The sequence below is a fragment of the Scatophagus argus genome, chromosome 14 (assembly GCF_020382885.2).
Source record: "Scatophagus argus isolate fScaArg1 chromosome 14, fScaArg1.pri, whole genome shotgun sequence".
NCBI classification, from domain to species: Eukaryota; Metazoa; Chordata; class Actinopteri; family Scatophagidae; genus Scatophagus; species Scatophagus argus.
Genome location: NC_058506.1, coordinates 14,685,175 through 14,712,970, shown reverse-complemented (window position 1 = coordinate 14,712,970; position 27,796 = coordinate 14,685,175). Strand labels below are relative to the sequence as shown.

The 27,796-nt window shown below is 43.2% G+C and overlaps 1 protein-coding gene across 1 annotated transcript; it reads right to left on the bottom strand.

Moving 5' to 3' along the window:
* Positions 1 to 360: 360 nt before the first annotated feature.
* On the bottom strand, positions 361 to 27,794 carry ehbp1l1b (EH domain binding protein 1-like 1b). Its single transcript, XM_046411507.1, has 32 exons — positions 27,092 to 27,794; positions 23,896 to 23,953; positions 23,397 to 23,492; positions 22,696 to 22,749; positions 22,121 to 22,299; positions 21,772 to 21,890; positions 21,567 to 21,653; positions 19,937 to 20,725; positions 19,069 to 19,134; positions 18,831 to 18,965; positions 18,422 to 18,649; positions 18,081 to 18,267; positions 16,452 to 16,799; positions 15,968 to 16,315; positions 15,500 to 15,886; positions 13,580 to 14,086; positions 11,956 to 12,253; positions 11,069 to 11,379; positions 9,797 to 10,864; positions 7,577 to 8,314; positions 6,553 to 6,754; positions 6,326 to 6,474; positions 5,919 to 5,967; positions 5,405 to 5,729; positions 4,577 to 4,644; positions 4,445 to 4,493; positions 4,258 to 4,310; positions 3,760 to 3,871; positions 2,791 to 2,890; positions 2,619 to 2,692; positions 1,651 to 1,765; positions 361 to 1,343 (listed from the first exon to the last, which is right to left on the bottom strand). Exons 1-32 carry the CDS (start codon positions 27,193 to 27,195, stop codon positions 1,256 to 1,258), a joined length of 7,491 nt encoding a protein of 2,496 aa, XP_046267463.1. The 5' UTR covers positions 27,196 to 27,794; the 3' UTR covers positions 361 to 1,255.
* Positions 27,795 to 27,796: the final 2 nt, after the last annotated feature.

Genomic DNA, 27,796 nt, shown 5'->3' with positions numbered 1-27,796 from the left:
TATGAAGGTGTCGCACTTAGCGTATTTATAGTGCAAATTGAGCTTATCGTTTGCCTTGTTTTTCTCAGCAGTTCTTTTGTTAACTGAATTTTGCTCATGTTTTCTTTCATTCCCCCCTCAATTCATTTCCTATTCATCTGTTCCCATTCAAGGTTTGATTTTAATACTGCTTAAATAGACAGAATCAAATCCAAATCCAAAACAAAAACCACAAAAGTTATTAATGTCTGTGTTACAAACTTATCAATCACCCCTTGTTAGCTTCACAAAACATGTGATTGTTATAGGCTCATTGTATTGCATTGCATTATATCACAGGTCCATGTTGTGTCCAAAACTAAAAAGATAAACCATCCAAACTGATAAGCAACCAAACAATATTTATTTTTCTTCAACATATTTATCAATATCAGTCATCATATCTTCACCTCATAAATATGCATAGCAACATCAGGTGTCTGCAGTGCGTGACAGGTTTACAGTAGTGATGTGAAGCGGTGGTACCACTTCATCAGCGCACCTCAAAAAGCATGCACACAGTAATCAAAGAAAACAGTAACAGGGAAACAGACTCATTTCTGTGAGCGACCTGGGAATGAGACTCAACAATCGACTGTCTTTCTTCAGCATCGCTCACATGCACTAACATGCACGGCTGGCAGGGTTTATCAAAAGAGGATGTTGGGGTCATCCTGCTGTTGAAAACATGCACACTGTACTCTCAATATTGAGGGTTTGAGTCCAGCTCATCACTGAGTGTATTTTTCACTTTCTGAGTGGAAATGTCTGAAACAAACAAACAAACAAAAAGATTTCCCCCAAAGATTACAAGGCACATTTCTACCTAAACTGATTCAGACAAGCTCTCGTTTTGGCCAGGGAATTCTTTTCTATATTTATATATATGTATAAAAAGTAAAAGGGAAAAGCCAGTGATCAAATACAGAACAAACTGATAAAAACACACACACACACAACACACCATATGTGCAATAGATGTGCACCAATCTGGCACATAATTTAAATAAATAAAAATTTGTGAAAAGAATTCAAATAATACTGTTATGCAAAAACAAAACAGACATTCATTTTTAAGCAAAAACTTTTGAAAAGGACGCAGCATGTCAGGTCTCCTCAAAATGGACATGTACAGTTCTCCAGGAAAATAAAGGCACTAAAAAAACAGCCCCAAATATCTGTGTTCGTACTTCAGAGGCTTAGCAGTAAAAAAGCCGTTTGTATGCGTCCTCTCTTCTCACTGTAGGACACATTTGTCTTTGTTGCTGTATTTTCTCCTCCTCATCTCCAGGCCGCGCTCCAGACGCTCGTCCTCCTCCAGCGCCCTGCAAACACAAACACCACATTACAGTTTACTGCATATGACCTTCTTAACGCTCATCCGCACACAGATCTGTATCAATCAATTTCTTGCAAATAAGGAATAAAAATAACATGTTACACTGATCGAATTACATTTTTTTTGTTAACATTACAAGCATGAACCTGAGGGCTTCATTTGAAACATGTCAGTCAAACAATATGAAACAGACAAAATGTGTCTTTTTCCGATGCTTTCTCTTTGAGGAATTTGCTACCTCCCTGCGACTCACTTTGTCTTTACTGAAAAACTAGCTATCCACACACACTCACCCTCTCTCCTTGGCATCGATGTCCCTGATGATCTCGTCCCGCTGGTTGACCAGAGACACCAACTCCTGGAGGAGCAGCTGCTCCCTCTGCTGCTGGGTGGCCGACTTCTGCCAGTCTGCAAAGAGGAGACAGGAGAGCTGCTGAGCTAAAGGTTTTTCCAGCTCTTCCTCTGGCGCTTTTGCCAAACAGTAGACAGGGAAAGTGGTGTAATATGGCTAAAAGCATTTAATTGTTAAATTATCCATCCATCCATCCATTTTCTATACCGCTTATCCGTCAGGGTCGCAGGGGAGCTGGAGCCTATCCCAGCTGACTACGGGCGAGAGGCGGGGTTCACCCTGGACTGGTCGCCAGTCAACCACACACTCTCACACTCACACCTAGGGGCAATTTAGAGTAGCCAATTAACCTAACGTGCATGTTTTTGGTATTGTGGGAGGAAGCTGGAGAACCCAGAGAAAACCCACACAGGCACAGGGAGAACATGCAAACTCCACAAAGAAGGGCCCAGGCTGGGATTCGAACCTCTCTTGCTATGAGGCGACAGTGCTAACCACTGCACCACCTAATTGTTAAATTGTTTTTATTGAATTTATGGCCTTATTTATGACGTTTTCATAATTTTTGTCTGTCTTGTGCATTAGTCTCAAACTGTTTGTAAGCTTGTAAGTCATTTTCAAATCACTTTGAATGTGCTAACATATAAAAAATGCTATACAAATATTAATTGCCGTGTACTTAACTTGAAGGTCTTGTGTTTCATGAATCCCTTTTCTTGTACCAACTGAATTATTGTACTTTTTTTCTATTAAATAGTTATAAAAGTAATATACATTTTCCTTACAAAATTATTATAGTAATCTGCCTAAATATGGCTTGTTTTTACTGCTTACTCACTTTGATCAACTACAGCATAAAAACACTGTGGTATTGATACGTTTACTTCAGTATTTCTGCTGGTTACCAACCTTCTATGGCCATCATGACCCGAAGTTCTCTGGTCAGAAGCTCGAATCTCCTCTCCAGATCCTGCTCCTCTTGCCTGTAGATGCAGACGGTAATCAGACAGATAAGAAGAGGTGTGGATTGTACTCTTTGTGTTTGTACATGTGTGTGCTGCTTGCATGTACAAGCTCTTACAGTAGTTCCAGGGTGTCCTGTCTGCGTATCAGAGCGTTCTTCTTGTTCACAAGAGTGAACCACTCCTGAATCAGTCTCTCCTCTTCGTCACGGTCGCTTCCTGTGTTAGCAGAAGAAGAACAGTTTGTATACAACTGGATGGGTTACTTGACAACATACAGCATTGCCAAAATGTTGTGTGACATACAGGTAGACATACAGTTGGACACCTGAACTACCAACAAGGACCCCTTTAAAATATGAGGGTCTCAAAAATTAAGATAATTATTTTGCACTTGGTCATGTTGGCAGTATAGAAAATATGCTGCAAATCTAATCTATTATAACTCTGAGGTTCTACACATGTAGTGTGAAAACATTAAAAAAAAGACAGTGAGAACTGAATAATGGCTGGAAAGTAGGAAGAAAGAGAGGGGATGACAAGCAGCAAAGACCCCGGGCTGGAATCAAATCGCTGCAGTAAGGACCCCACCTTACTTGATGGTGCTCTGCCGGTGAGCCACCACAAGGAAGAGATTTAGATATAATCGTAGGTAACCAGCAGTTTGTATTTTAGGTGTCTAGTTGGGTGTGGGGCAGGTATAGATTTGCTATCCTAACCTTAACATGAACTGGACTTGTACAGGATCACTGTATCTTTGGTACAGTGATCTTTGGAATAGGGTCACTGGGTTTTGGGCTTAGCACTCCAAAGATGAGCTTAATGTTGAAGCACAACTTCTTTTCCTGATTCTTAAAACTGAAAATATTTTCAGTGCATGTTATTTATTTTTGCTGGCATACAGCAAGTTTAATAAGGGGGTTTTGAATGTATGTGTAGTGGATGCACAGCAGGTTCGACAACCACCACCACACAACACCACATTGCAAAGGTTAGAAGGAAAGGTTATAAATTCACTGTACGTTGTTTAGTTCTGTTCATTATTTGTTGAAGATATGTGCATTTTTGTGTGTGTTTGTGTGCTTCACCTGTTTCCATGAGGCTTCGCAGACGTCTCTCCACTACAGCAGCTCTGCTGTCGATGTGCTTCTGCTCCGTCTCTAATGCTGCCAGCTCACTCAGCACATACTGGCTGGTGTCCTGCAGACACTGACCACAAGCCCCATCACACACACACACACACACATAGATGCAAACACACACACATAATCACCCATGAACACACACAGACAGTCACCGAGGGAGGAAAAGGGGTGGAATGGAGATCAGAGGAAAAGGGGAGTCGGGGAAACAAGAATAAAATGAAAAGAAAAGGGTCAGATGATTAGAGAGAGGTCAAAAGAATGGGAAAATACAGGCTGTGAATGCAGAATGTTTAAAATCATGGAAATGCTTTCTTTAGCATGAACTGTCCTTCTTGCAACCATTATTTAGGTTAATGATGTTTATGTGATTTGATCTGAGAGTGAGAGTCAAATAAAAGATGCAGAGATGAGAAAACGCTAAGTGCAGAACACAAGACTGACCATTGGTTCTTCTTCTTGTTTGAGAGGCTTGTTCTCAGCTGCGCTCTGCAGCTCTGCACATATGAACACACACAACAAAAAACAAGATGTAAAAGAAAAAGAAGAGAAAGAAATGAAAATGATAATGATGGGGAAATGAAATAAATATTAAAAGTGTTAATGTTTTGTGACTGACTCAGGTACCCACCAGTATTGTTTGAGATTTTTGCAGCAGAGTCAGTGAATGTGTCTTCATCCTGGACAACAAAAACATCAAACCCTGACATACAGTAACTATCACAAGGCTGATGCATAGAGAAAATAAAGAGTATAGTATTACCTGATTTCCAGATTTGACTGCTTTGTTGATCGACCTTGGGGGTGGGACTGGGGTTACTGACTCATCCACTAAAAGCACCACAAAAGCTATTAGAAGTTGTATTTAACGTCTTGAATTTCCTGAGTAACCTTCAACAACCACAATTATGCACTTGTTAGTAAACATAGCTAGGCGTCGTTTAGGATTAACAAGTCGGTGCTGCAGGGTTTGTGTGCGGTTATCAGATTTGATGGACGACGGCTAAAGTAAACAGTCAATCCCACGACTGTCATTACATTTTGATTAAATCCATCCTTATTTCAGCATAGACACCAATCTCTCATCTGAATTAACCAAAACCAAATTGTTGTTGGCATAAAATGTGCTCATGTCGGACTCCGTCATTCATTGTCTCACATACTGAGAGAGATATTTATATCCAAAGTGTGCTGTTTATTGCTGGACCATCTTTGGGAGCCTTGGGAAACCAGTAGAATTTACTGAGGTGCTGTAAACTTGATTTAATGATTTGTTTATCCTTGCTGTTTATCCACTTACTAGTTCACATTCCTGAGTTCCCTGGAGACACACAAATGTTTCCTTTTACGCTTCTTTTCAGTTTTCTCCGACTTGATTCTCTTTTTGCTCCACTTCATTTTGTGTCTTACTGTATCTAGGAAGGTTGAATAGCTATGGACTGGAATTTTAAGTGAGTTTGACTGCAATCCATAAGGCTGAAGTGGCTTAAATTGACAGAAGGGATGAATTGTGGTAGGAATAATTATCAAATGATTAAAGGATACATACAAGGATTTAAAATTGTTAAAAAGCAAAGAAAGAAGTTGACACCTTTTACTGGCCGTTTGGTCCTCGGTGGTGGGACGACCAATGTGCTGCTTCCTCCTTCCTCTAGGCTCACTCCTTCATTCAGTCTGGCCATGCAGAAAGCGGCAGCGTCGACATTAGATGGACCAGGACCAGGAAGGGCGAGGCCGTAGCTGGACTGGCTGCTGTTGTGCTCTATCTGCAGCACGCTCAGCTCCTGGTTGGTGAAGTGTGAGCGGATCTGACTGAGGTAGGTCATGACTATGAGCCTGTCGGGGACGGACAGGAGAACCATATCGGACGGCTCCAACAGACGAGAGATGCCCAGAGCCTCAAAACCGTCAAACGCCTGATGTTGTTAAAAAAGAAAGATGTCATCAGTAAAGAAACAAGCTGTCCAGCAATGTCAATTTTAGCCCACAAAAGACAACATAGAGAGTGCCAGAAAGTTAAGATGATCACAACACGGTATTAAAAGTCAATGCAGGTAAAATTAATTAAGAAAAATCTAAATTGATTGATTGATTAACATCCTCACCTTCTTGTTGTTCAGTTTGATGTCATGAGGGTCCAACTGGTCAAAAACTCTGATGGGATAAAAGCATGGAAGAAGATACTGAGAACATACAAGCTTCATGATCTGATGATTACTTCCTTGATCAAACAATTTATTGTTTAGTTTATAAAATCCCAGAAAATAGTGAAAAGTGCCTGTTTAAGTTTTCCAGAATACAAACTGGCATGTTTGTTTATTTTGTCAAAACAACAGCCAAAATCCAAAAAGATTAGGTTTTATAATAATATAAAACACAAAATGGCAGTAAATCTCCGTGGCTGCCAATTAATTTTCTGGCAATCAAGCAATGGATTAGTTGTTTCAAATCTTTCTTTTTCTTTTTCAATTCTTGATGCTGAAAAACAGGTCATGTTGCCTGTATGGCCTACATTTTGTCTGGATGGAAGTGATGAAGGATGGCACAGAAGGCCAGGCCGTTCCTCCAGGATGTGCTGAAGTTGGTGACCTTTACTCCTGGGTACTTGTTGGTGATGTCCTGACACCACTGGAGCAGTGACTGGCTAGAGTTCACAAGGTCCTGGAGAAGGAGAGAAGGGCAAAAAGAAGTTCAGTTTTGGTTGTGACTGTTTGTCTTGTGTATATTGTGTATATTTACCTCAGCAGCGGCGTCTTTCCCGTCAGCCTCCTCTCTGACCACTGGAACAGAATCAGGGGACCTGAGGTCAGAGGTTTCTTCTTCTAGTAATGTAGGAAGTCGAGATGTCTTCATCTCACAGTGATGGAGAGCAGTGGAGTGTGTGTCAGTGTGTTTATCATCGGCGTGTGTGCTGGAGGTGTCAGCTGGTTGGACTTTTGGCCTAAGAGGTGGCAGGACATAAGAAGACAGGCTTTGTTTAGTAGAAGAAAAGAGATCATCGGTCTGCTTTCAGCATCATTATCAGTGATTCGTAAATGCAAGCGAGAGACATGCAAGTCTGATGACATGACAGATTGCAGCACTGGTTTGATGTTAGAGCGCATACACTGCATCCAGAGAACAGAAACCAATATTTTCAGCATGGGTCACTCAAAATGGGTCTATGCTGTTAGGGCTTTTTTTTTAATCCCCTAAGAAACAAGCAGATTCACCAAACAGTTGTCCTACTACACAGCACCGACGTGCACTTACACACATACCACCAGAGCTTAAGTCTCAACTCACGACACAGCATTTGAACAGCCAGCATGGCTCTATGGATGCCTAACGTCTAACGGCCTGTGGCAGTCAATCAGTCAGTCCACTAGTCCATTTAGCATTTAGCTCAAGGAACCAAAGTGAGTGCTGTAAGTACAGCCTCACAGAGTGACTAGCATAGCTGTAGACTCTTAGTCTATGAGTAATGAAACATTTAACATGTAAGCCTATATAATTTCTGCTCATGCTTGTCTTTTTAATGATTGGTTTTTTTGCATTATTTTTGCCAGGTCAGAATTTTATCCCGAGATGTTTTTGCTTTCAATTCTCAAGACATGTCATATCTTTAGAGAGTACTGATTGCTCATTTTTTGTGACGTTAGTCTGACTCAAGTCTAAGTCAGAAGTCTCTAAGTCTACAGCTCTGCATATCAAATACCCAAACGAGACAAGTGGCAAAGTTATTTTATAGAGCAGCACAGGTCGACAGCCCACGCTGACTTACACATTTTCTTTTCCTTCTTGATTTTGCCCCAGCTCAATGGCCAGCGGCTCTTTTGCCTCAGTTAGAGATATTTCCTGCAGGGTATCAAAGCAGGGAATAATCAAGCGCTGACTGTGATCAACAAGCTCTGTGGTGTCACAGTCAATGTCACGCGGGTCGGGGATGAGGCGCTTCATACCGCGGGGGCTGGACACAGGGGACGTATCACCTGTCATCTCATGAATTCTTGCCAATAACAACCTCTCCTCTTCTCGGAGCTGATGGTCTTTGGTAAGCTGGTAAAGATCAGGGGTTTGTGTCAGTGCGTGAAGGTCGTTAATCTGTGGACTGTCACTCTTTGTGGTGAGTATGTCCGTGTTTAAACTGTGGTGACTCGAATTTCCATCAGGCTTCATTTCATGAGTCTTGTGTGAATCTGTAGGCATTTTGGCTATTTCTGTGTCATTGCTTGTCTCACTGATGTTCTTCTCAGTGAGCACGTTGGTGTGTTCAGTGTCAGATTGCATTCTGACAGTGTTTGTGCTTGGAAGTTCTCCCTCTTCATTTTTTGCTGTGTCCAGTTCTTTCATTGATGGTTTTTGTGCCTCATTACATTGAGGACGATCTTTGGCCATAGAAGTCTGAATGATTCCTTTGAGTTCACTTGGCTGACTAGCAGCAGAACCCTGGTAAAAGGTTTGTCCACTAGAAGGAAGTGAGGAAGGCTTCTGGGAAACAGCAAGGGGCGGGTGGCCTGTGCTGAAGACAGAAAGGGAGATTCAAACCTGAACCTGAAGGCCAAAGTGCCTGAGGTGAAAAAAAAAAACAAAAACCTGACAAGCAACAGATGCAACTGCAATGTCCTTGTCATGCAACATAACGTCATTCATCTCACACAGCCAGAACTCCATCGTGAGAAGTTCAAGCAAAACAGAGGGTTGTTACCCTCTTTTAAACCGATTTAGATTGAACAGAACATACAGCATGGCACTCATTAAGGACATTCATTTTAATCTAAAACAACAGCTCTCCTGGAGTGCTTGTTCCAAACTCAGCTAAGCTCATGGCTGTTTCAAGCTTTACCAAAGCCCTGACATCCACATTGTTTGGAAAACATTTTCCACAGACTTGCACGAGTCTGGTGGGACAGAGGTCTGGCCATGTGAGATTATACCAAACTGTACAAGTGTCACAAAAACACTAATATGCAACATACTCCAGCCTCCAGCCAACATGCTATTTATTTACTGAACAAAATCAAGGAACGCTGCAATGTTCCTTCATGTCAGTTATGTAGACAATCATGGACACAAACATACTGCGAATAGATGGAGGTCCGTTGCACAGCTTCCCCTTTTCATGCTTGCTGGACTACTGATGCTCATTTGCTAAAATTGTACCCTAACTGTAATCTTGAAAAAACAGCAGTGCTATAAAATAAAATTTAAAAAATTCAAAGTCGGACTCTCAGATGAAACTGAGACAACTGTACCCCTTGTAAACCCATAATCCTTTCAGGGATGTAACCAGGAAGCATAATGTTTAATCTGTGTTATCTGTTTACATTTTGGCAAATTAGCATCACTGGGACTATGCTGAATTTGCTGAATTAGTAGTTCCTGTTTGCAGTTTGTCCTTGGATATGCAGACAACTATAACTGTGTTTCATACTGAGGAAAACTTAATAATGTGTTGATTCTCAGGTAAGTTCTGGGGGTGAATTTTTCCTGCAATTTCTAAGCAGATTTGTGGATGTTTATTCACACTGGACTTCAGAGATAATCATATCTTTGTTACGGAAACCGGGCATTAAGGCTTTTATGGTAACATGAATGGCTAACCACATATCTTAGCAGGATAAATAATTGCAACTCTGCATCCCTCCTCAGTTTGAAAATCTCCATTTAACTCATAACCAAGAAAAAGATGTAAAGAGGAAAGTACAGTTTCCTTCACAGTGTTATAATGACATACAACACATTACTCACATGCCAACACAGCACTCTTTCTTGAGAAAAAAGGCCAAACCCTCACTAGATGAAGGACAGTAATGCTTAGTAATTATTATTTCCTTGCAGATACAGTGAGTCAGTCAAGCCTTGGTTATTAGAGGAAGCATACGCATAAAATGCACATCTGCTGTCCTCTGACCCACAAGAAGCAACAAGCAGATCTCTCTCATACAGCCAACCCTTTGCTGTTAGTAGCCCCACCACCCTCCCCTCCCCACCGCTTACTCACCCCGCTACCCCTTCCATGTACAGCTCAGCCAGCCAGATGGAGCCAAGATCCTCCTGTCCTCTTTCATACTCCACCTCCTCTTCCTCCTCCTCTCTCAACCACACTGGGATGGCACCGGATATTAGATTTGATTTGTCTTTTTTAACTGATCTCAGACTGGAATTATCTGGGGCTTTCTTAACACAGATTTCATAGTCCTCAGGTTTGACTGATCCGGAGTTGAGCTTGTTTGTTGGTCTGATGGCAGAAAGCGACTCAGCAGGTTTGGCCTCAGTTTTAGGGTCAGTCTGTTTCAATAACTTGGGATCAGACTTGTTTTGTGTATGCTCTTCATCACCCTGTAGCCTCTCATCTATTGCAATATCATCCAGTTCTACTTCCCTCAGAGGAGGCCAGTCATTTGATTGGTTAATCATTACTTCCTCTTTGTTTTGCACTGACATTAATGAAATGATCTCTCCTTTTTCTTGTGGTTTCTGTCCTTTGCTGCCCTCTTCCCTTTGTCTCACCCTGTCCTCCACCTTCTTCTGCTTTTCAGTCTTTCTCTCCCTTTCCTCTGTTTCTTTGTTTTCTTCCACATCTGCTGTGTCATTGTGCTGCTTCCTCTCTTTCTCTGCCTTTTCCCTCGCCTCCTTTTGCTTCTTCTCCAGCTCTTCCATCTCTTTTAGCAACCTCTTCCTCTTCTCTTCCTCCTCTTCCCTCCTCTTCCTCTCTTTCTTCTTCCTCTCCATCTCCTCCCTCTCCCTTTCCAACCTCTTTCTCTCCTTCTCCTCCTCTTCCCTCCTCTTCCTCTCTCTCTCTTTCCTCTCCATCTCCTCTCTCTCTTTTTCCAACTTCTTTCTCTCCTCCTCCTCTTCCCTCCTCTTCCTCTCCATCTCCTCTCTCTCCTTTTCCAACCTCTTTTTCTCCTCCTCCTCTTCCCTCCTCTTCCTCTCCATCTCCTCTCTCTCCTTTTCCAACCTCTTTCTCTCCAATTCTTCCCTCCTCTTCCTCTCTCTCTCCTCTCTCTCTTTTTCCAACCTCTTTCTCTCCTCCTCCTCTTCCCTCCTCTTCCTCTCTCTCTCCTCTCTCTCTTTTTCCAACCTGTTTCTCTCCTCCTCCTCTTCCCTCCTCTTCCTCTCCATCTCCTCTCTCTCTTTTTCCAACCTCTTTCTCTCCACCTCCTCTTCCCTCCTCTTCCTCACCATGTCCTTTCTCTCCTTTTCCAACCTCTTTCTCTCCTCCTCCTCTTCCCTCCTCTTCCTCTCCATCTCCTCTCTCTCCTTTTCCAACCTCTTTCTCTCCAATTCTTCCCTCCTCTTCCTCTCTCTCTCCTCTCTCTCTTTTTCCAACCTCCTTCTCTCCTCCTCCTCTTCCCTCCTCTTCCTCTCTCTCTCCTCTCTCTCTTTTTCCAACCTCCTTCTCTCCTCCTCCTCTTCCCTCCTCTTCCTCTCTCTCTCCTCTCTCTCTTTTTCCAACCTCCTTCTCTCCTCCTCCTCTTCCCTCCTCTTCCTCTCTCTCTCCTCTCTCTCTTTTTCCAACCTCCTTCTCTCCTCCTCCTCTTCCCTCCTCTTCCTGTCCATCTCCTCTCTCTCCTTTTCCAACCTCTTTCTCTCCAACTCTTCCCTCCCCTTCCTCTCTCTCTCCTCCCTCTCCATCTTCTCTCTCTCCTTTTCCAACCTCTTTCTCTCCAACTCTTCCCTCCCCTTCCTCTCTCTCTCCTCTCTCTTCTTTTCTAACCTCTTTCTCTCCTCCTCCTCCTCTTCCCTCCTCTTCCTCTCCACCTCCTCTCTCTCTTTTTCCAACCTCTTTCTCTCCAACTCTTCCCTCCTCTTCCTCTCTCTCTCCTTCCTCCCCATCTCTTCTCTCTCTTTTTCCAACCTCTTTCTCTCCTCCTCCTCCTCCTCTTCCCTCCTCTTCCTCTCACTCTCCTTCCTCTCCATCTCTTCCTTCTCCTTTTCCAACCTCTTTCTCTCCTCTTCCTCATCCCTCCTCCTTTTCTCTCTTTCCTTTCTTTCTGTTTCTTCTCTCTCCTTTTCCAACCTCTTTCTCTCCTCCTTTTCTTTCTCCACCCTCTCTGTTTCCTCCCTCCTCATGTTTTCTATCCTTTCTCTCTCTGCTCTCTCCCTCTCCAGCTCTCTCTCCTTCTCCTGCTCACTTGCTGCCAGTCTCAGACTTGCCACCAGACTCAGCCCCTGTGGGTGCAAACTCTTTGGCATCTGAGTTAATTCCGTTTGTTCACTAATCTTCAGGTTTCCTCTTGTGTCACAGAAGGCAGCAGGTGGCGAAATGTCCCCACCAATGGGAATCTGTTGATCAACATCTGTCTCAGAGGGACACAGTATCTCTGCATCTACATCATGCAAACATGGCTGATCTTCACTACTCATAAGGAGACATGGCTGGTCTGCAGAGCGGCTTGGATGAGCTGCATCAGTGGATCCAGTTGTCTGCAGGATGGAGGCCACTGTCTCATAGCTAAAGGAACAGACACGAGGGTCAGGAAAACTCTGAGACGGGGCTCACCCTTAAAATGACCTCAGCATGCTCTGAACAGAAAGCCAGACAGCATGCTTGATTAAGTAGTTCCTTTCAGACTTTGTTTTGGTGCTTATCCAAAGCACACAGAGGAAACATTTATTGTTGGTTGTGCTGAAAGCCACCCTACACTTTTATTTTCCTACCCATGATACAGCAAAAGTCCACTGACATTTACCTCTGATGTGATTAAGCACAAGCGAAAACAGTTCCTGGTACCATGCAGGTGAGAGCTCAGATCAGATCAGAGAAAGATGCAAAGCAAGCCACTAATATGCACAAGAAAAACTCTTTATGACAGACTATGGACAACCACCCACTGAGTGGATCACACTCAAATGATCAAAATGATAGATCAACCACTGAAACCAACAGGATGCTGGACATGATGACAGTTTCTATCTACAGTGCAGGGGATTTTCCACAGCATTAAGCACTTAGGCGCGCTGTATGATGCAAGCAACCGACACTGGAATAACTAACATGGAGATAATTCAGCAAACTAATAAAATGTCTCTCTGAACAGATTAATGAAAGGCATGATAAGTAATTTGAATACTATGAGAACAAATTGGTACATTTCCTGGCAATTATTAGAAAATTTTGTAAAAAATATAGTAAAAAAATATATGATTATAAGTTGAATAATAATCATATTTCTATATGATTCTTTATTATTTTAGCTATACAATATATAACATATAATATGTTAAGTAAATGTTTGTTTTGTAGTTTGTGCAACATTCAGAAGGATCCGATTTGAAAATACGTTCTGACTATACTTAATTTTGGTCTTCAAAAATGTTTTCTATGATGCCTCACACCATAACAAACAGCTTCATGGACAGGCAGGCAGAGCGACTCACCCTCTATACAACACCCCAACTACTGCTGACATGAAGCCAGCAGACACGTCCATCTGCTGCCTGGCAACACACACATCCGCCTCTGGGTGTGCACATTTCTGGGTACTACCACACACACACACACACACACACAGACAGCCCCAGACACACACACTCTCATTAAAAGTGCTCATCAAATTATTTCCATTTAAAGAACCACTCTAACAGCATAGACAGAGGCTGAGCTGAAGAGAACAGCAATTTCAACTGTTGAGCAAACACTGGTTAGGCTGTAGCACCACAAAGGAGCATTTGTCAGTACACGTGCAAGTATGCATGTGAGTGTGTGTCTGTATGTGCTGATTCGTGAGCAAAACCAGACATGTCATGCCATGCTGCAAAGGAACCATCACTGACTCACCCCCCTATTACACCACCCTGCTCCTGCTTCTCATCCTTCTCCTCAGTGCTCTCACTACTTTCCATCCCTCCTTCCGCTTCTGTCTCTGCTGTGGCCTCCTCTACAGTTGCCCACAGCTGCTTTTCCGCCTCGCACACAGGCTTTGTGTTATTGATGAAACCCTCCTGACCACCAGCCACGAACTTGGTTGGTTTATCCTCATGTGCTCCCTCGTGTTGTGGTTTTCCCGATGGTTGGAGAACTTGTTCCAGCTGCAGTGCTGGTTCTGGTTTTGAGGGCAGCAGCGGGTCAAGCGCCAAAGCTGAGCTCTCACTTGTCGGCTTGGGGGAAATCTCCACTGAGGTTGCTGGTTCCACTCTGGGTCTGTTTGGCTCTCCGGGCTCCTCTTTAACGGGTGGAGCGCCGGGTTGGGCAGGAGTCGGGACTATGTGGCGTGTTTCTTTGTCTTTTGTTGTGATTGCCTGGTTCTCATGTCTGACAGGGGTGTTGACTTTGGCGGCATCTTCTCTGTATGAGCAAGAACAGAGGATAAAACACATGAAAGATACAGCCAGTACAATTTTACATGTGCTACTTACTACATCATTAAGAAGCCAGACCATCAGTGAAGCAGAAAGGCACACACATGGTCAGATGGAAAGATAAAGCAGAGCAGCACACAGACAAACAGCCCCCTATCCATTCTTACCCCCTGCACAAAGGTTTTGTACCCTCCTTGGCAGAGATTTTTTCAGCTGTATCTTTCCCATTTCTCCCTTCTAGCGCTTTCCATAGAGGAACCTCTGCATCAGTCAGCCTCTGTGGAGGTGGCACCAGGGTCAAGACCTCTAATGTAACAGTAGGGCCTGAACGGATGTCAGGTGGAGCACATGCGGCAGAAATTTTCTTTTCTGGGACAATAGTGTTTGGCAATGAACCTTCCTTTAAGAGAGAGGGTTGTGACAGACTGGAGTAAGGGGAGAGAAAAAAGAAGAAGAAGAAAATGGGCACAGGTGGAGGAATATCAGTAAGAGTTCAGCAAAATTAAGAAAATGAGGAGAGACCCCAACCACCTAGATAATCAATGCAGTGGTAAAACGAGCAGGGAATCACAAAACAATCACCACACAAGAAAAGAAAAACAATCAAAATAGAAAAGTTGAATAATTCAGCCCAACTTGATTCAGTGCAGAAACACAGAGGAACAAAAGTGAGTTTCAAAGTTTCTAACAAAACACAGATTAAGTGATTTTATTTGCAGATTAAGAAGGCAGAGAAGGCAAAGAACTCAACTCCCACAGTGAAATCAGTTCTTTTTATTTCCATGCTGTAACTCACCGCTCACTGCTGTTTATGGAGACAGAGCTTGGTTTATTAACTGATTGAAGGGTTGTCTCGCTGTCTTTTGATTGGCTGAAAGTTTGCTCGGCTGATACAACTCTGCCTTTGTCTGCAGGAAGGAGACGGGGAGCAGGAAGTGCACTTTGTGTGACGTCTTTAAGAGCTGAGGTCGAGTGTGTGAAACTGGGAGGAGGGAGGCCAGAGTGTGTGTCTGAAACCAGAGTTTTCATTTTCTGCTTGTCCTCATCTGACTTGTTGGCCTCCAGGTTGCAGAGCGGAGCTGCTTGAACCTCCTTCCTCCTCTTGTCTTCCTCCTCCTCCTTCAATTTTCTTACTGCCATCTCTTCCTTTTCTTGCAGACGCTTCTTCTCCTCCTCTTCCCTCTTTTTCCTGTCCTCCTCCTTTTTCTTCCTCTCTGCCTCCTGCCTTCTCTGCTCCTCTTGCAGTCGTTTCTCCTTTTCTTCTTCCTCTCTTTTCATCCTCTCCATCTTTTCTTTCTCCTCCTTTAAGAGTCTCTCCTTCTCTTTCTCATCCTTCAATCTTTGCTCCTCCCTCTCTTTCTCCTCTCTGAGTACTCTCTCTTTTTCTTCCTCCACCTTCTTTCTTCTCTCCTCTGCTTCTTTGACTCTATTCTCTTCCTCCCTCCTCTTCCTCTCCTCTTCTGCCTCCTTTTTCTTTCTCTCTTCCTCTTTCCTCCGTTCCTCCTCCTCCCTCTTCTTCCTCTCCCTCTCCACCTCGTTTTTCTTTCTCTCCTCCTCTACCCTCTTTCTTCTCTCTTCCTCCTCTTTCATTTTCTGTTGCTCCCTGTCTTTTTCTTCCTTCAGTTGTTTCTCCTCCATCTTTCTCCTCTCTTCCTCTTCCAGGAGAATCTTTTCCTCCCTCCTCCTTCTTTGCTCCTCAAGCACTCTCCTGTCCTCCTTCTTTTTATCCTCCTCCTCTTTCAGTTTCCTTAAGAATCTCTCTCTCTCCAGTCTCCTCTCCTCCTCCCTCTTAAGTTTTTCCTTTTCTTCCTCCATCTCCAGGAGTTTCCTTTGCTGCTCTCTTTTCATCATCTCTTCCTCATCCTGCTTCCTCTTCTCCTCCTCCTTCCTCAGCTTCTCCTGTTTTTCTCTCCTCTCCTTCAGGAGCCTCTCCTCCTCGTATTTCCTCCTTTCCCTCTCCTTCTTGATCTCCTCCTCCTCCTTTAAGATTCTCTTCTTCTCCTCCTCTAACAATCTCTTCTTCTCTTCTTCATGTTTTCTCCTCTCTTCCTGCTCCTGCTTCCTCCTCCTTTCCTCCTCTTGTGTTTTGAGAATTTCTTCCTCCCTCGGCCTCTCCTGCTCAGCCTTCACCATCACCTCCTTCTGCTTCGCTGCTCCCTCTAACTGCTCTGCCAGCTTTTCTCCAGAGACCTTTTCATTGGGTTTCTGTTCAAGACTGCAGAACAGATAAACAATATTCCTTAAACCTGAATGTGTGTATTTTACCATCATCAGCACCATGAGCTTACATTTTACAACCTTATTGTTTTATGCTCTGGATCTTGTTTTTATCTGTGAATATAAATACTCACCGTGGAGGACACCTTTTGATAGTGTCCCTCTTAGAGTCATCCTCTTCCAGAAACAAGCCCCCTGATTCTTTTCTCTGGTTAAATGACTCAAAGATGATGTCATCAAAATCAGGCTCAGGCTCTGGCTGAGCCAGTGGTGGCTTTTCTGCCTCAAATGCACTAAGAATACTCCCCGTCTCATTGGTTGGCTTTTTCGAATCACTACCCTCCTGAACATTTGGCTGTTTCGGAGTGATAAATGCCGCCACAACTGAAGTGGAGGGCTGCTGAGGGGTGGAGCTCTCACAGCAGGAGAAAGGCCATGGAGGGGGCGGGGCTATTATCAGCTCTGACCGTGACTGGGAAGGACTGGGGACAGAAATGTTGGAGGTCAGGCTCAAAAGATGACTGGATGGTGAGATTTCAGGCTCAGCGTGCAGGGGGTGATTAAGGGGAAACAGTCAGGCCACAGTCAGGACAACAGACCTGATAATTATTCCAGAAGGTCAGTGCAACAAGTGGGAGGGTACAAAACACTCTGCAACAGTTAACAGCACGTGTTAACATCAAGGAAGCACAAACACCACGCACAAAGCAGCCACGAGGCAACTGTAGATCGACAAAGCTTTCAACCACGTGGTCCACAACCACGGATAAACTGCTGCTCATCCACACGTGTCAGCAAGCTGCAGCAGGTTTGCCTCAGTCAGGACAAAGGTGGGTTAGCTTTGGGTCGTTTTGGGCCATAGCGAGTTTGAGAAGGTGCTGATCAATACCAGGGAGTCCTTATTATATTACTAAAAACGGATGTGTTCTTTGTTATTCAAGTTCTAGCATATAAAATTCAAGAAAAAAAAGATTAGAGGAGAAATGTCCTTTAAAGATAGATACACTGATGCCCGAATTGCATTATCATCAACAGCAGTTTAAGAAAAAATGGAAAACTTAGGGAAATATTTGCTTTTTTGCAGAGTTAGATGAGAAAATTGATCTCTCGCTCAAATCTGTCTCTTAAATAGGAAGCTTGTCATTTAGCTTAACTTAGCAAGACAGAGGGAGCCCAGCCCTGTCACACCACCTGTAAAGGGTAGTTATTAATATATTTTCTTTGTTTGGTTATGTGTTGTTTTGTTTCTTGGCCGGGTGCAGTGACTTTGTGGATTTTGATACCTTTGACTGACCCCAACTGACTGTTTCCCCTCTTTTTCTGTCTTTATGCTAAGCTAAGCTAAGCTAACTATCTCCTGGTTGCAGCCTCCTGTTTAACAAATGTGGGTATCTATCTTCTCATCTTTTACTTGGTATGAAAGCAAATAACTGTATTTCAAAAAGCATCAAACTATTCTTTAAAACAATCATGCAATATTAAACACACAGCCCATCTCGAACTGCAAAAATGTACTTTCGTCAAGACAACATGAGAAGAACTCAAGAAAAGGAAGAAGAATCTGAGGTCTCTGGCATTTTAAAAACTATATTCCTATGTATGCATATTTGTCATCTATGAAGTTTTGCTACAGGTGCCACCAATCTCCAAGAAGTCTCGTCTTCAGCTCTGACACATCTCCTCTTCATACAGGCAAACAGATCTCTATGCAAAGCAAGCGATCCAAATTTAAACGCTCATGTGATATCAACCCATGACCTCACCTGATCCTTGCTGGTTCACATTTGCTTTCTAAGTTGGAAGCCTTTGAATCCTGGGCTGGTCTGGTTGGCTGGTTGGATATTCTGATGTTGCCCACTGTCTGGTTATTTTGAGGAGATCGCTCAACTCGGCTCAGGGTGCTCGGAGTTGCTTCCCTGCCCTGACCTTGAGTGAGGGGGAATGCTGAGCCTAAAAAGCATCGAACAAACAATGAATTTTAGTCAGTAAGGGATGTCTGCAAGAAAAGAGCCAAGACCTTTTACACATATCAAAAGGCATGTGGTAATTGTTGTGGCTGAAATAAACACTGTCAGAAGATTATTTGATGTATTGGCCAGTGTACCTGACTGACAGGAGCTGATCTGAGCAGGAGGAGCGATAGAAGAGACAGTATGAGGAGAAGAGAATAAAACAGAGGTGGAAAGCGAAGAGGAGCGAGGGGGTGAGGATCGTGGATGGGAGGCAGTAAGGGCCGGCATTGCGGGGTCACAGAGAGCATCGAGGTCAGGACTACTCAGCAGAGGGATGGGGGTGATGTCAGCACCTGATGTCAGCCAGGCCCTCTGAGCACCTGAGAAAAGCAGTGAGGAAGATTCAGAAAGATGAGGTGGAGAGGGAAATGGAGACCAGAGGCCAGATTTATAAGATTGATTTGTGATGTGATGGTGGGAGAAGACAGAGGTGAAAGGTTGGGGAATGAAAGCAGCACAGAGAGGCAGAGAACATGGCAGGACAGAGATCAGAAGAGTTACCTGACTCTGAGATAGAGGAGTGAGATTTGGAAAGAGGAGCTGTTGACACAAGAGGAGGGGCATCAGCAGAAAAAGGGGAGGGAGAGGAAGGACGGTCGATCGATTTGACAATCTGAGGTCTGAAAATGTGACGGCCTAGCAGGGAGGACAGATAATGAAAGACATCACAAACAAGCAGCGAAGAAAAGAATAGACAAGAGATGAATTTCAGTACTAGTCAGTCAGAGTGGAGACAAACCAGAGACTGATGTAAGATCATCTACAGTTTGAACCTCCGGGGGGCGCCGCTGATGTGAAACAGGAACTGATGGAAGGAGAGGAGATTAGAAAAAAAGGGTGATAAAGAAAAGAGGAATAAAGAGAAACAAATGTAAACGTGTGTACAAATGTAGAGTGAAAGGGGAACAGCAGAGCTTATCCTGCAGTTTATTAATGATGCATAGCAGAAGTGATCAGTCAGGAAGAAACACGTGCTGGAGTCTCATCAGCTCCTTAGTTTGGCTCAGTTTGGTGTGGTGCTGTCGAACAATTAGTGGTGTAAAAGTAGTCAAAAAGCTTTCACCACAATATCATTAAAGAGGCTGAATTCATAACTGAATTTGGATTTGAACATTCTGTAGAAGAAGGGTTTTGTAAGAGCCAGATAGCACATATTTTTATATTTCATTTTGTGTTTAAAATAGTATTTAAACCCATGCCATGGTTTAATTTTGAACAGAGACACAAAGGTTACATTTATATCTGCTATTACATGCAGTAGTTAGAATAAACGCATGTATTATCGTGTATTCATTAAGTCAAGCACGTCATATAACTTTGTTTTAGTAAGACTAGCCTGGACCAACTTTTTCAGACCATCCACGATGAACCAAATCCTCAATAGAACTGTGAGTGAACTGGTTTAATTCTCAGGAAAGTTGGATTTACTCCTTGATAAAAGTTCACCTGTTTAACATAGTGTACACAGTCGCACACTGTATTTGACTTTGTAAAAGGGTATGAATCTAAATCACGTGCAAAATGACATCAAACCGGAGCATCACACATAAAGTATCAGTTAGCGGATAGCATGCACCATGCCTGTCTGCCAGCCAGCTTGTTTATACCTTTTCCTGAACCTGACTGGAAGATTCTGGGCAGAGATGGAGGCTGGGAGAGGGTCTGGGCGAGTGGAGGGTGAACAGATGGAGACTCAGAGGACAAGGTGGACTTTGGGTCAGAGGAGGAAATAGGTGGGAGAGGCTGGGGTGCTGTGGAGGTGTTGGTTTTATGGGTCAGTGTGGTGGATATGGTGAGAGAGGACTTTGGGGGAGCTGTGGAGGATGATGTTATGATACTATTGGGTGATGACAGTACAGGGGAGGGAAGGTTGTGAGCTGAGGTCATTTCAGGGGCAGTCGAGGGCTTAAAGGTCAATTTATGGGGGGCATTAAATGAGGAATTCATTGCTAAAGAAGACTCCATTGAAGCAGCAGGTAAAGTAGACACAGATTCAGAGTATTTGGCAGAGGGAGGATGAAGGGAAGAGGAAGTGTTTTGAGAAGAAGGTGTGATTATTGGCATCTTGGAGGATTTAGGGGATGGAGGATTTGCAGGAGATACATCAGAGGGAGGCAGGACCGAGGTGAGACTCTGGGCTGTGACCTGGGAGCTTGCAGCATTAGGTAGTGGGTCAGAAGAGGAAAGAGCCTCAGGTAGAGGAGGGTTGGCTGTTGTTTTGTGCTTGGACCTGGGCGAGGGCTGAGGGGACGGGCCAGGGGAAGGCTGAATCTCCGACTGGACAGCAGCGGTGGTGAAGGGGTGGCGGCAGCGCCGGGGAGAGGGGCGAGGGACGATGGGTAGAGGGGGGCGGGAGTGGACGACAGGACTGGGAGGACCGGAATTCCGTTCACCGGCTGGATGAATAGATGGATGGTTGCATTAATGGATGGAGAAGATTTTTGCAGAAAGAGAAATGATGAAAAAGACAGAGAAGAAAAGGTTGTGAGATGTGAATGAAAATGAAATTATGCTCAAATTAACAGTAAAGCTGGGATCCCACGTTGCTACCTTGTGTTACATTCATAAGGATCCTTTGTTTCTTCGCATGTTTGAGTCAAACTAAATGAGAAACTGTGAAGAACTGTCTAATTTCTACTTCACATTTCTACTGATCTTTTTACTTTACATGCAGACATGTGCAGCTGATACGCACTTCAGACTGCTACTCAAAAGCTCAATTTGCTGAATTCCAGTTGAATTTCAAATGTAACATGTTGTCTAGTTTCAGTGTGACTATGTTGCCACATTGCAGTGAGGAAGAACGACAACTGTCAGCAGTAATAGCCTGATTATTTACATTTAAAACTGGAGTCGATGACAGCTGATGATTTGACTTGCAGTCTGTAATGCAGTACTGTAAGTGAGTAAATATATCCATAGGAACATTCCACCACTATGCATAAGTAATCTGATTGGTTATGACTGCGTTCATGTTCGTGTTCACAGTAAGATCACTCTGGAAACAATAACCTCTATGTGCCATGTTGCAACATCATCACATGATTCTCAGTAGGGTTTAATGTCTAGATGAGAAATATGTGGCATGTAGAACAAATGGAACATGTGTGTGAAGTACTGAGTAAAACTAGCTGAGTGAGTGAGCAGTGACACGCAGGGTCGGAGGGAGTGTCTGTTCACATCTCCTCTCTGGCAAGAGAAACAAGCAAGTGAAAGAAAAGAACTACAGGAAGCTACCTGAGGCTGGAAAAGATGGTCCGGTGGAGTTTCGCTTGTCAGGTGGAGGAGGGGCAGGACGATTTGGGCGAGTTAGAGTGTGTGGGACTAATGCAGCAGCCAGGAAAGAGGAAAGAGTAGAGAAGAAGAGATGACAGGAATCAGAAAGGCAAAAAAGGAGGTAGAGAAGGAGGAAGTGTCAGAGGACTAGTGTTAGTCTGTCTACCTGTAGCAGTGACAGACTTCTTGTCCTCCTCTTCATCGCTCTCATTGAAGTCGTCCAGGTTGCCGATATCCGTGGGTTTGACGCTCATCAGGCTGGCCAGACTCTGCATGTCTTCATCACTGAAAAAGTTGTAAATAAATGAATCTTTACTGACAGCTATACGCAGATACAGAACAAACACGTGTCCGTTACACTGAAGCACTACTGACTGAGACACAAATCACGACACCATCATCGTCGTGCAACATAAACATCATGAATTTCTACCTTTACAAACTTGCTATAATAACAAAACTTACTGGTGTCGTAAGTAGCAGCAGAGGGAAAGATAACTAAATCTACGACTCACGTGGCTTTCCCCTCGCGAACGAAGACACAGGACAGCGACAGCTTGAGCGTGGCCTCTACCACTTTGACAGAGAGCGGCTTCAGCTTCAGCGTCAGGTCGGTCTGGGTCGGCGTCGGACTGGCAAACCGCTTCAGGTTGATGTCGGCTGATGCCAGCACCTTACGATGCCCCTTGTTCTCCTTTGTGTGACCAACAAAAACAACAATGACATACAGGAAGAACAGGATCTACTCAAGCAGAGGCAGAAACACAACACAACACAAATCATCCACAATGCAGAACGGAAATTGTCAAACCATCCCAGCGTTATAAGCTTTTAGTAGTACTGATGCTTTAAGATGTGAGCAGTACATCATTTAGATACTGATCATATGTTTTGTTTAAATATAATTTAAATATAAAAGTAATAAGTAACTCTAGCAATGGGGTAAATATGGTGGAGGAGTAGCATAAAATCAAAATAAAAAAATCCAGATTTACACTAAATCTGGCAACTTTATTTAGAAAATGATTAAGTTGGGTTAACTGGCGACTCAGGAGACCCTTTGTTAAACAAGTAGTCAAGAGATACTTACACCCTCGATGACAAAAGTCCACTCTTTGTCTTCAAACTCATCAGCATTGACCTCCTGAAGAGATGAGGACAGTCAGTACATGTACTGTACATCTACCTGTGTGACTGTTGCTTCATTCATTTACTTGTAAATGTTGTCTTTTAATGAATGCATGAATTTACCTTTCTGGTTATAGAACACAGGCTCTTTATGTCTTGTGTGACACAAATGTTTATTGTTACTACTAGATATCTTTTTATTTCTTTTTCAAACCTGTACACAACTGTGTGTATAGTTTGTACAAATACTCATCCATGTAATTCAAGTGAAGCACCTTACCACATCTGTACGTGACAAACGTGTGCAGAATAACAGCAGAATTGTCTGACACTAATTTTTAGTTTTCATGTTGACTTGTGCTTTTTTGTTGTCTTGTGATTCGTGTGTGACATGACCGCTGGAATACTCCAATTCTGGGAATAATGAAGTACTCTTGAATTCTACGAACAGCATACTGAAAAAGATATTTCCCTATCTGAGTCACCTCAATTGACCATAGCAATAGTCAGTCACATAATGTTCATATCAATCAAACCCTGTCCTGCCCTGTATGGGAGCTTCAGCACTTGTTGTATTTCCGTGACATTAATTCTAAGCTTTTCCTCTGCTCTGTCACCTTACTGTATGTGCATAGTGCAAACAGTGTTTGCTGGTTTTGGTACCTTGAAGAGTGTAACAGAGATGTCGATGTTCTCTGGGACAGGCCACACCACCATGCCCCTGTAGGGGTTCTTGATTCCAGGCTGCCAACTGTGGAGCTGCACAACAAACAACATAGTGAGACTGTGTGTGCGCACTACTGTGTGTGTGTGTGTGTGTGTGTGTGTGTGTGTGTGTGTGTGGATGCATGTTCCTCTAGTTGTGGGAACAAAAATCTATTTACACACTCACACTGTGAGGACCCACCTTACTTATGGGGATAAAATCATTAAATTAATTAATTAATTAAATTTAATTAATCATTAAATGTGACGTTGAAGACTTGCTTTAAGGTTAGTTTAACATGAGGGTTACTATTTGGCAAGTGATGTTTATTGCTATGATTAGGTGGTGGTTAAGCATCCAACAAATGAATGTAAGTCTATGTAATGTCCCCAAAAGTGATGGAAACGAGACTCTGTGTGTGTGTGTGTGTGTGTGTGTGTGTGCGCGTGGTTTCACCTTGGAGCACATGCGTCTGTTCCTCCTGGTCCACACCACTCTTAGCTTGTCTGGTTGCCTACAGGAACGAACAAATGAAGATCAAAGCACAAAGATGACTTTATGGTCACATGGAAAATAAATGCTATCATGTTTGATCTTCATTAACTAATGTCTACAAACAGAGTGGATACAAGTGAGTCAACACAGAGTCCAACAGAAGGTCTTATGACTGTCGCTGCTGAATAATGATGCCTTGAAGTCTGTGTGTGTGTGCGCGTGCATGTGTGTGTGAGAGAGTTTATGTGTGTGTTATGTGGACGTCTATGAGCACATGCTACTGCCTACATGTATGCTTTACTAAAGAAGTGAATGTGTGTGCAGCATGTGTGTGTAGTCATGCAGCTCTTTGTATACTGTATGTGTGTGTTCCCATTGCATTTTCTCAGTCCTCTGCAGAACAGGAAGTGAAACTGGAAGCTACAGAGTGATGTGACCTGAATGTGAGGCGTGCCTCTTGATAGGAAGAAGGAACCCCCTTCCGCAAGTGAACACACACACACATACACAGATCCAAAGTAATAAACCAGCACATGATAATAGTAACACACACTCTTCAAACCTGACAGTCAACTCTAAATGTATTACCTTTACAACCATTTCAACAGCTGGTTTTCTTTAGAACATTAACAGCAATAGTTTATAGCTGCAAAAAACTGTCTCAAGTTTCAGTGTATATTCAAGCATAGCAAAGAGTGTGTGTGTGTGTGTGTGTGTGTGTCAGGGGGTCAGGAGTGGCATCAGAAATAGCCTGACAGGTACGGAGCGACGATAGCAGAGAGGAGAGTGGAAGAAGAAGAAGAAGGAGAAGAAAAGAACAGCAAACACAGGAGAAGAGAAAGCAGCTGTAAATACAAAGACACAAAATCATCTCGCTGTGAGCTCAGTAACGACAGCAGAGTGTTGTGTTTATGCAGGAGAACATTAAGGCTATAATACAGTTTAGCAACATGTGATTACTGTGCATTGTGGTTGTTGTTTTGTTGGTCGGCAGACGATGGTTATATTCCAAGGCTGACTAGATGGCCAGTAAACATTATCCCCACCCATGTCGGGGATAATGTTTACAGCATTTTGTGCAAAACAGAACTTGATACATATATTTATAAACAGTTAAAGATACAGATATGCTGTCTGTCAACGGCACTTTATCACTTTCTGACTGCTGTCATGTACAAACTGTCGGCCCTTCTTATCTCTGGCCCCTTGTGTTCTTGCTTCCTTTATCCAGTAGAAGTTACGATGGAGAATATCTTGCTCTTCCACCCATGCTATCATGTGAAAACAACCGCAAAGACTTTTTGCCATGTGTCTGCCTGCTGTTTGGTGCTGAGCAGGTGGTGTACAGTGGGGATTTTTTTCTTTTTTGAGCTGAAAACAGCTGCCTGATGTGGTCAAAGATGAGCTGTGAGGGGAGTGAGAGTGAACCAAAACAGTTGTAATTACAGGTGATGATTCTCCCATCTCTTCTAGTGTCATTTGAGTACAAGACTACACAAACATGTGACTCATAAGACATTTTCAGCCCCCCACATGGAAAAGCGTTCGTTTCTTGCATCTGATGATTGATGTGCTCTTGAAGTGTCAGTAACCTCTGACGCCAAAATACAGAGTTTAATCACATGAGAACCACGGGCTGATTTAGATTAAGCTCCAGTCTCTCCTCACTTCCTCTTGTCCTCTCTGTGGTTAATGACTTTTGCCTCCCTGTTTGAGCAGCAAACTAGTAAAGGCTTGTAAACTCTGATTTCATCACGCTGTATTTGGGTGTTGCCACTCTTTCTAAATCATGTCAGCCCTCTGCTGATGATCAGACTTTGAAACTTTATTGATGAGAGCCTTCACTCACTGCAGAAACAACAACAAAAAAAATCTACATTTCTTATCATGCTGCTTACAAGCTGCTTGCACAACTATTTCTTACTTAATCAGGACAGATAAGAAGGTCCAGCATGAGCCAAACTGACAGTAAAGTGTAAGCAAAGGTGAGATTATTCCCAGCTTTCAGTTTTTCGAGTTGGTGTCAGAGCTGAATAAAGGCCCATGCTGCATCACCACGTGTTTCGTAAAACAGGAAATTGCACAAGAGGGGAAAGTCTTACAGAGCTTGAGTGCTGTAAAGTGTTTTGATTACACCTCTGAAAAATAATAGGGAGACAAATGACAATGCTGTTGTTCTGATAATGACAGATGATTGAATACTGATGATGAATGTACAAAACAAAGCTTGCTCAGAATGTACCTCAGTCACTTGGTCTGGTGGCCTGCATTTGTGTACATCTTCGAAGTATATTTGAGTGAAAACAGGACAGTGGTGATACAATACAGACCATTTGGTATTTTTAGATGTTTGTCACTGACAGATTTCGACGTTTCTGCACGAATTTAATTAATTTCAATGCCAGTGATTTTAACACGAAAGCACAGGTCTTCAAAGATCCCAATGATGGACTGTTTACTGATAACACACAAACATGACAGTCGTGGAACAAGTACATTTACTCAAGTACTGTACTTATGTACAATTTAGATCAAATTTACTGAATTTTTTTGTATTTCCATTTTCTGCTACTTTATACTTCTACTCCAATACTCACTACTTTTTACTTCACTACATTCATTTTATACCTTCAGTTACTTTGCAAATGCTTATTAATAACACAAAATATAATCACCAAATAAATTTCGATAAAGATGAGACACTTTTTGTTAAAATTCACAAGCCACCTGGTGATTTAGTAGGCTTACACTGTTCAAAAAACAAACGCTTCCTTAAAGTGATGTACACATTAATCCATCAGTAATCATAATCCAGGAATATAAACCAGCCTACATTACTCTGAAGTTTTAGTGAAGTAAAATTCTGAACGCAACATAACTGTGAAATATTTCTACACTGTGATACTGCTAGTTTTACTGAAGGCTACTTCTCAAACAGCTGCTTGTCGATGGGCGGAGCCGGGAGTCGAACCCGCAGTCGCTCCTGTTCAGCTCAACACATGAGGGACGCCCGCATCCTCCGCGGTGAAGCGGAACGACCCAAAACATGAGAATGAACATGGCCACAACGGAGCTTTTGTATGGCTAATAATAAACACGGATTATTTACGTCTCCAACCGTGAAAAAACATCCCCCCAGGTGGTTTCTCAAACTCACCATTTCTTCGTACACTCCAGAGTCAGTTCCTGGTAAGAGGCAACGAACTGGAACTTTGAAGCCTTTTTGCCAACCCGCTGCAGTCTTTTCCATACAGAAGTCATAACTTCTTCCCCTTAAAATAAAACTCAACAAACAGGAGGAGGAAAAGAGATGAAACAAACGCTCCTCCGCGCGAGAATAACTTTGTCTTCTTGAAAGTTCCTTAAAAGGTCTTCTGCCTTCTTCTTCTTCTGCTGCTGCTGCTGCTGATGATGATAAACTCGGCGCAAGCTGCGACTGGCGCACATTGGCAGTAAGTTGACTCACGCTCAAAACTAAAAACAAAACCAGAGCGGAGTCGCCATGGACCAAACGAGCTCTGTACACGACTTGCAATTACAATATCAAAGAGGAAACGATTCCGCCCTGCTCGCTGTGATTAAAACTGCCCACAAACGCCTGACGCGAAGGCAAAGTTTCTCTCCTCGTCTGGCAGAAATCCACAAGGACGCTTAGTCAGACCTTGTTGTGATATAGATCTGCTGCCTCGAGAATGAGTTCACCTTCTTTCCTCTCCTAAGTGACAACAGGCAGTAGATGAGAGAGAGAGGGGGGGAGAGAGACAGGCAGAGAGTGAGACAGGATATGCAAAGAGTGACTACTGGTGATGCAGCAGTATGCAAAGGGCTTTATCGTCCCAGCTCACAGGCGAGTGAGTGAAGG

Coding starts and splice junctions, on each gene's coding strand:
- ehbp1l1b (XM_046411507.1), bottom strand. CDS start 27,195: ATGACTTCTGTATGGAAAAGACTGCAGCGGGTTGGCAAAAAGGCTTCA. Junction 21,891..22,120: donor GTTCGCGAGGGGAAAGCCAC/GTGAGTCGTAGA, acceptor CAACTTTTTCAG/TGATGAAGACATGCAGAGTC. Junction 1,344..1,650: donor ATCGATGCCAAGGAGAGAGG/GTGAGTGTGTGT, acceptor TTGTGTTTGCAG/GGCGCTGGAGGAGGACGAGC.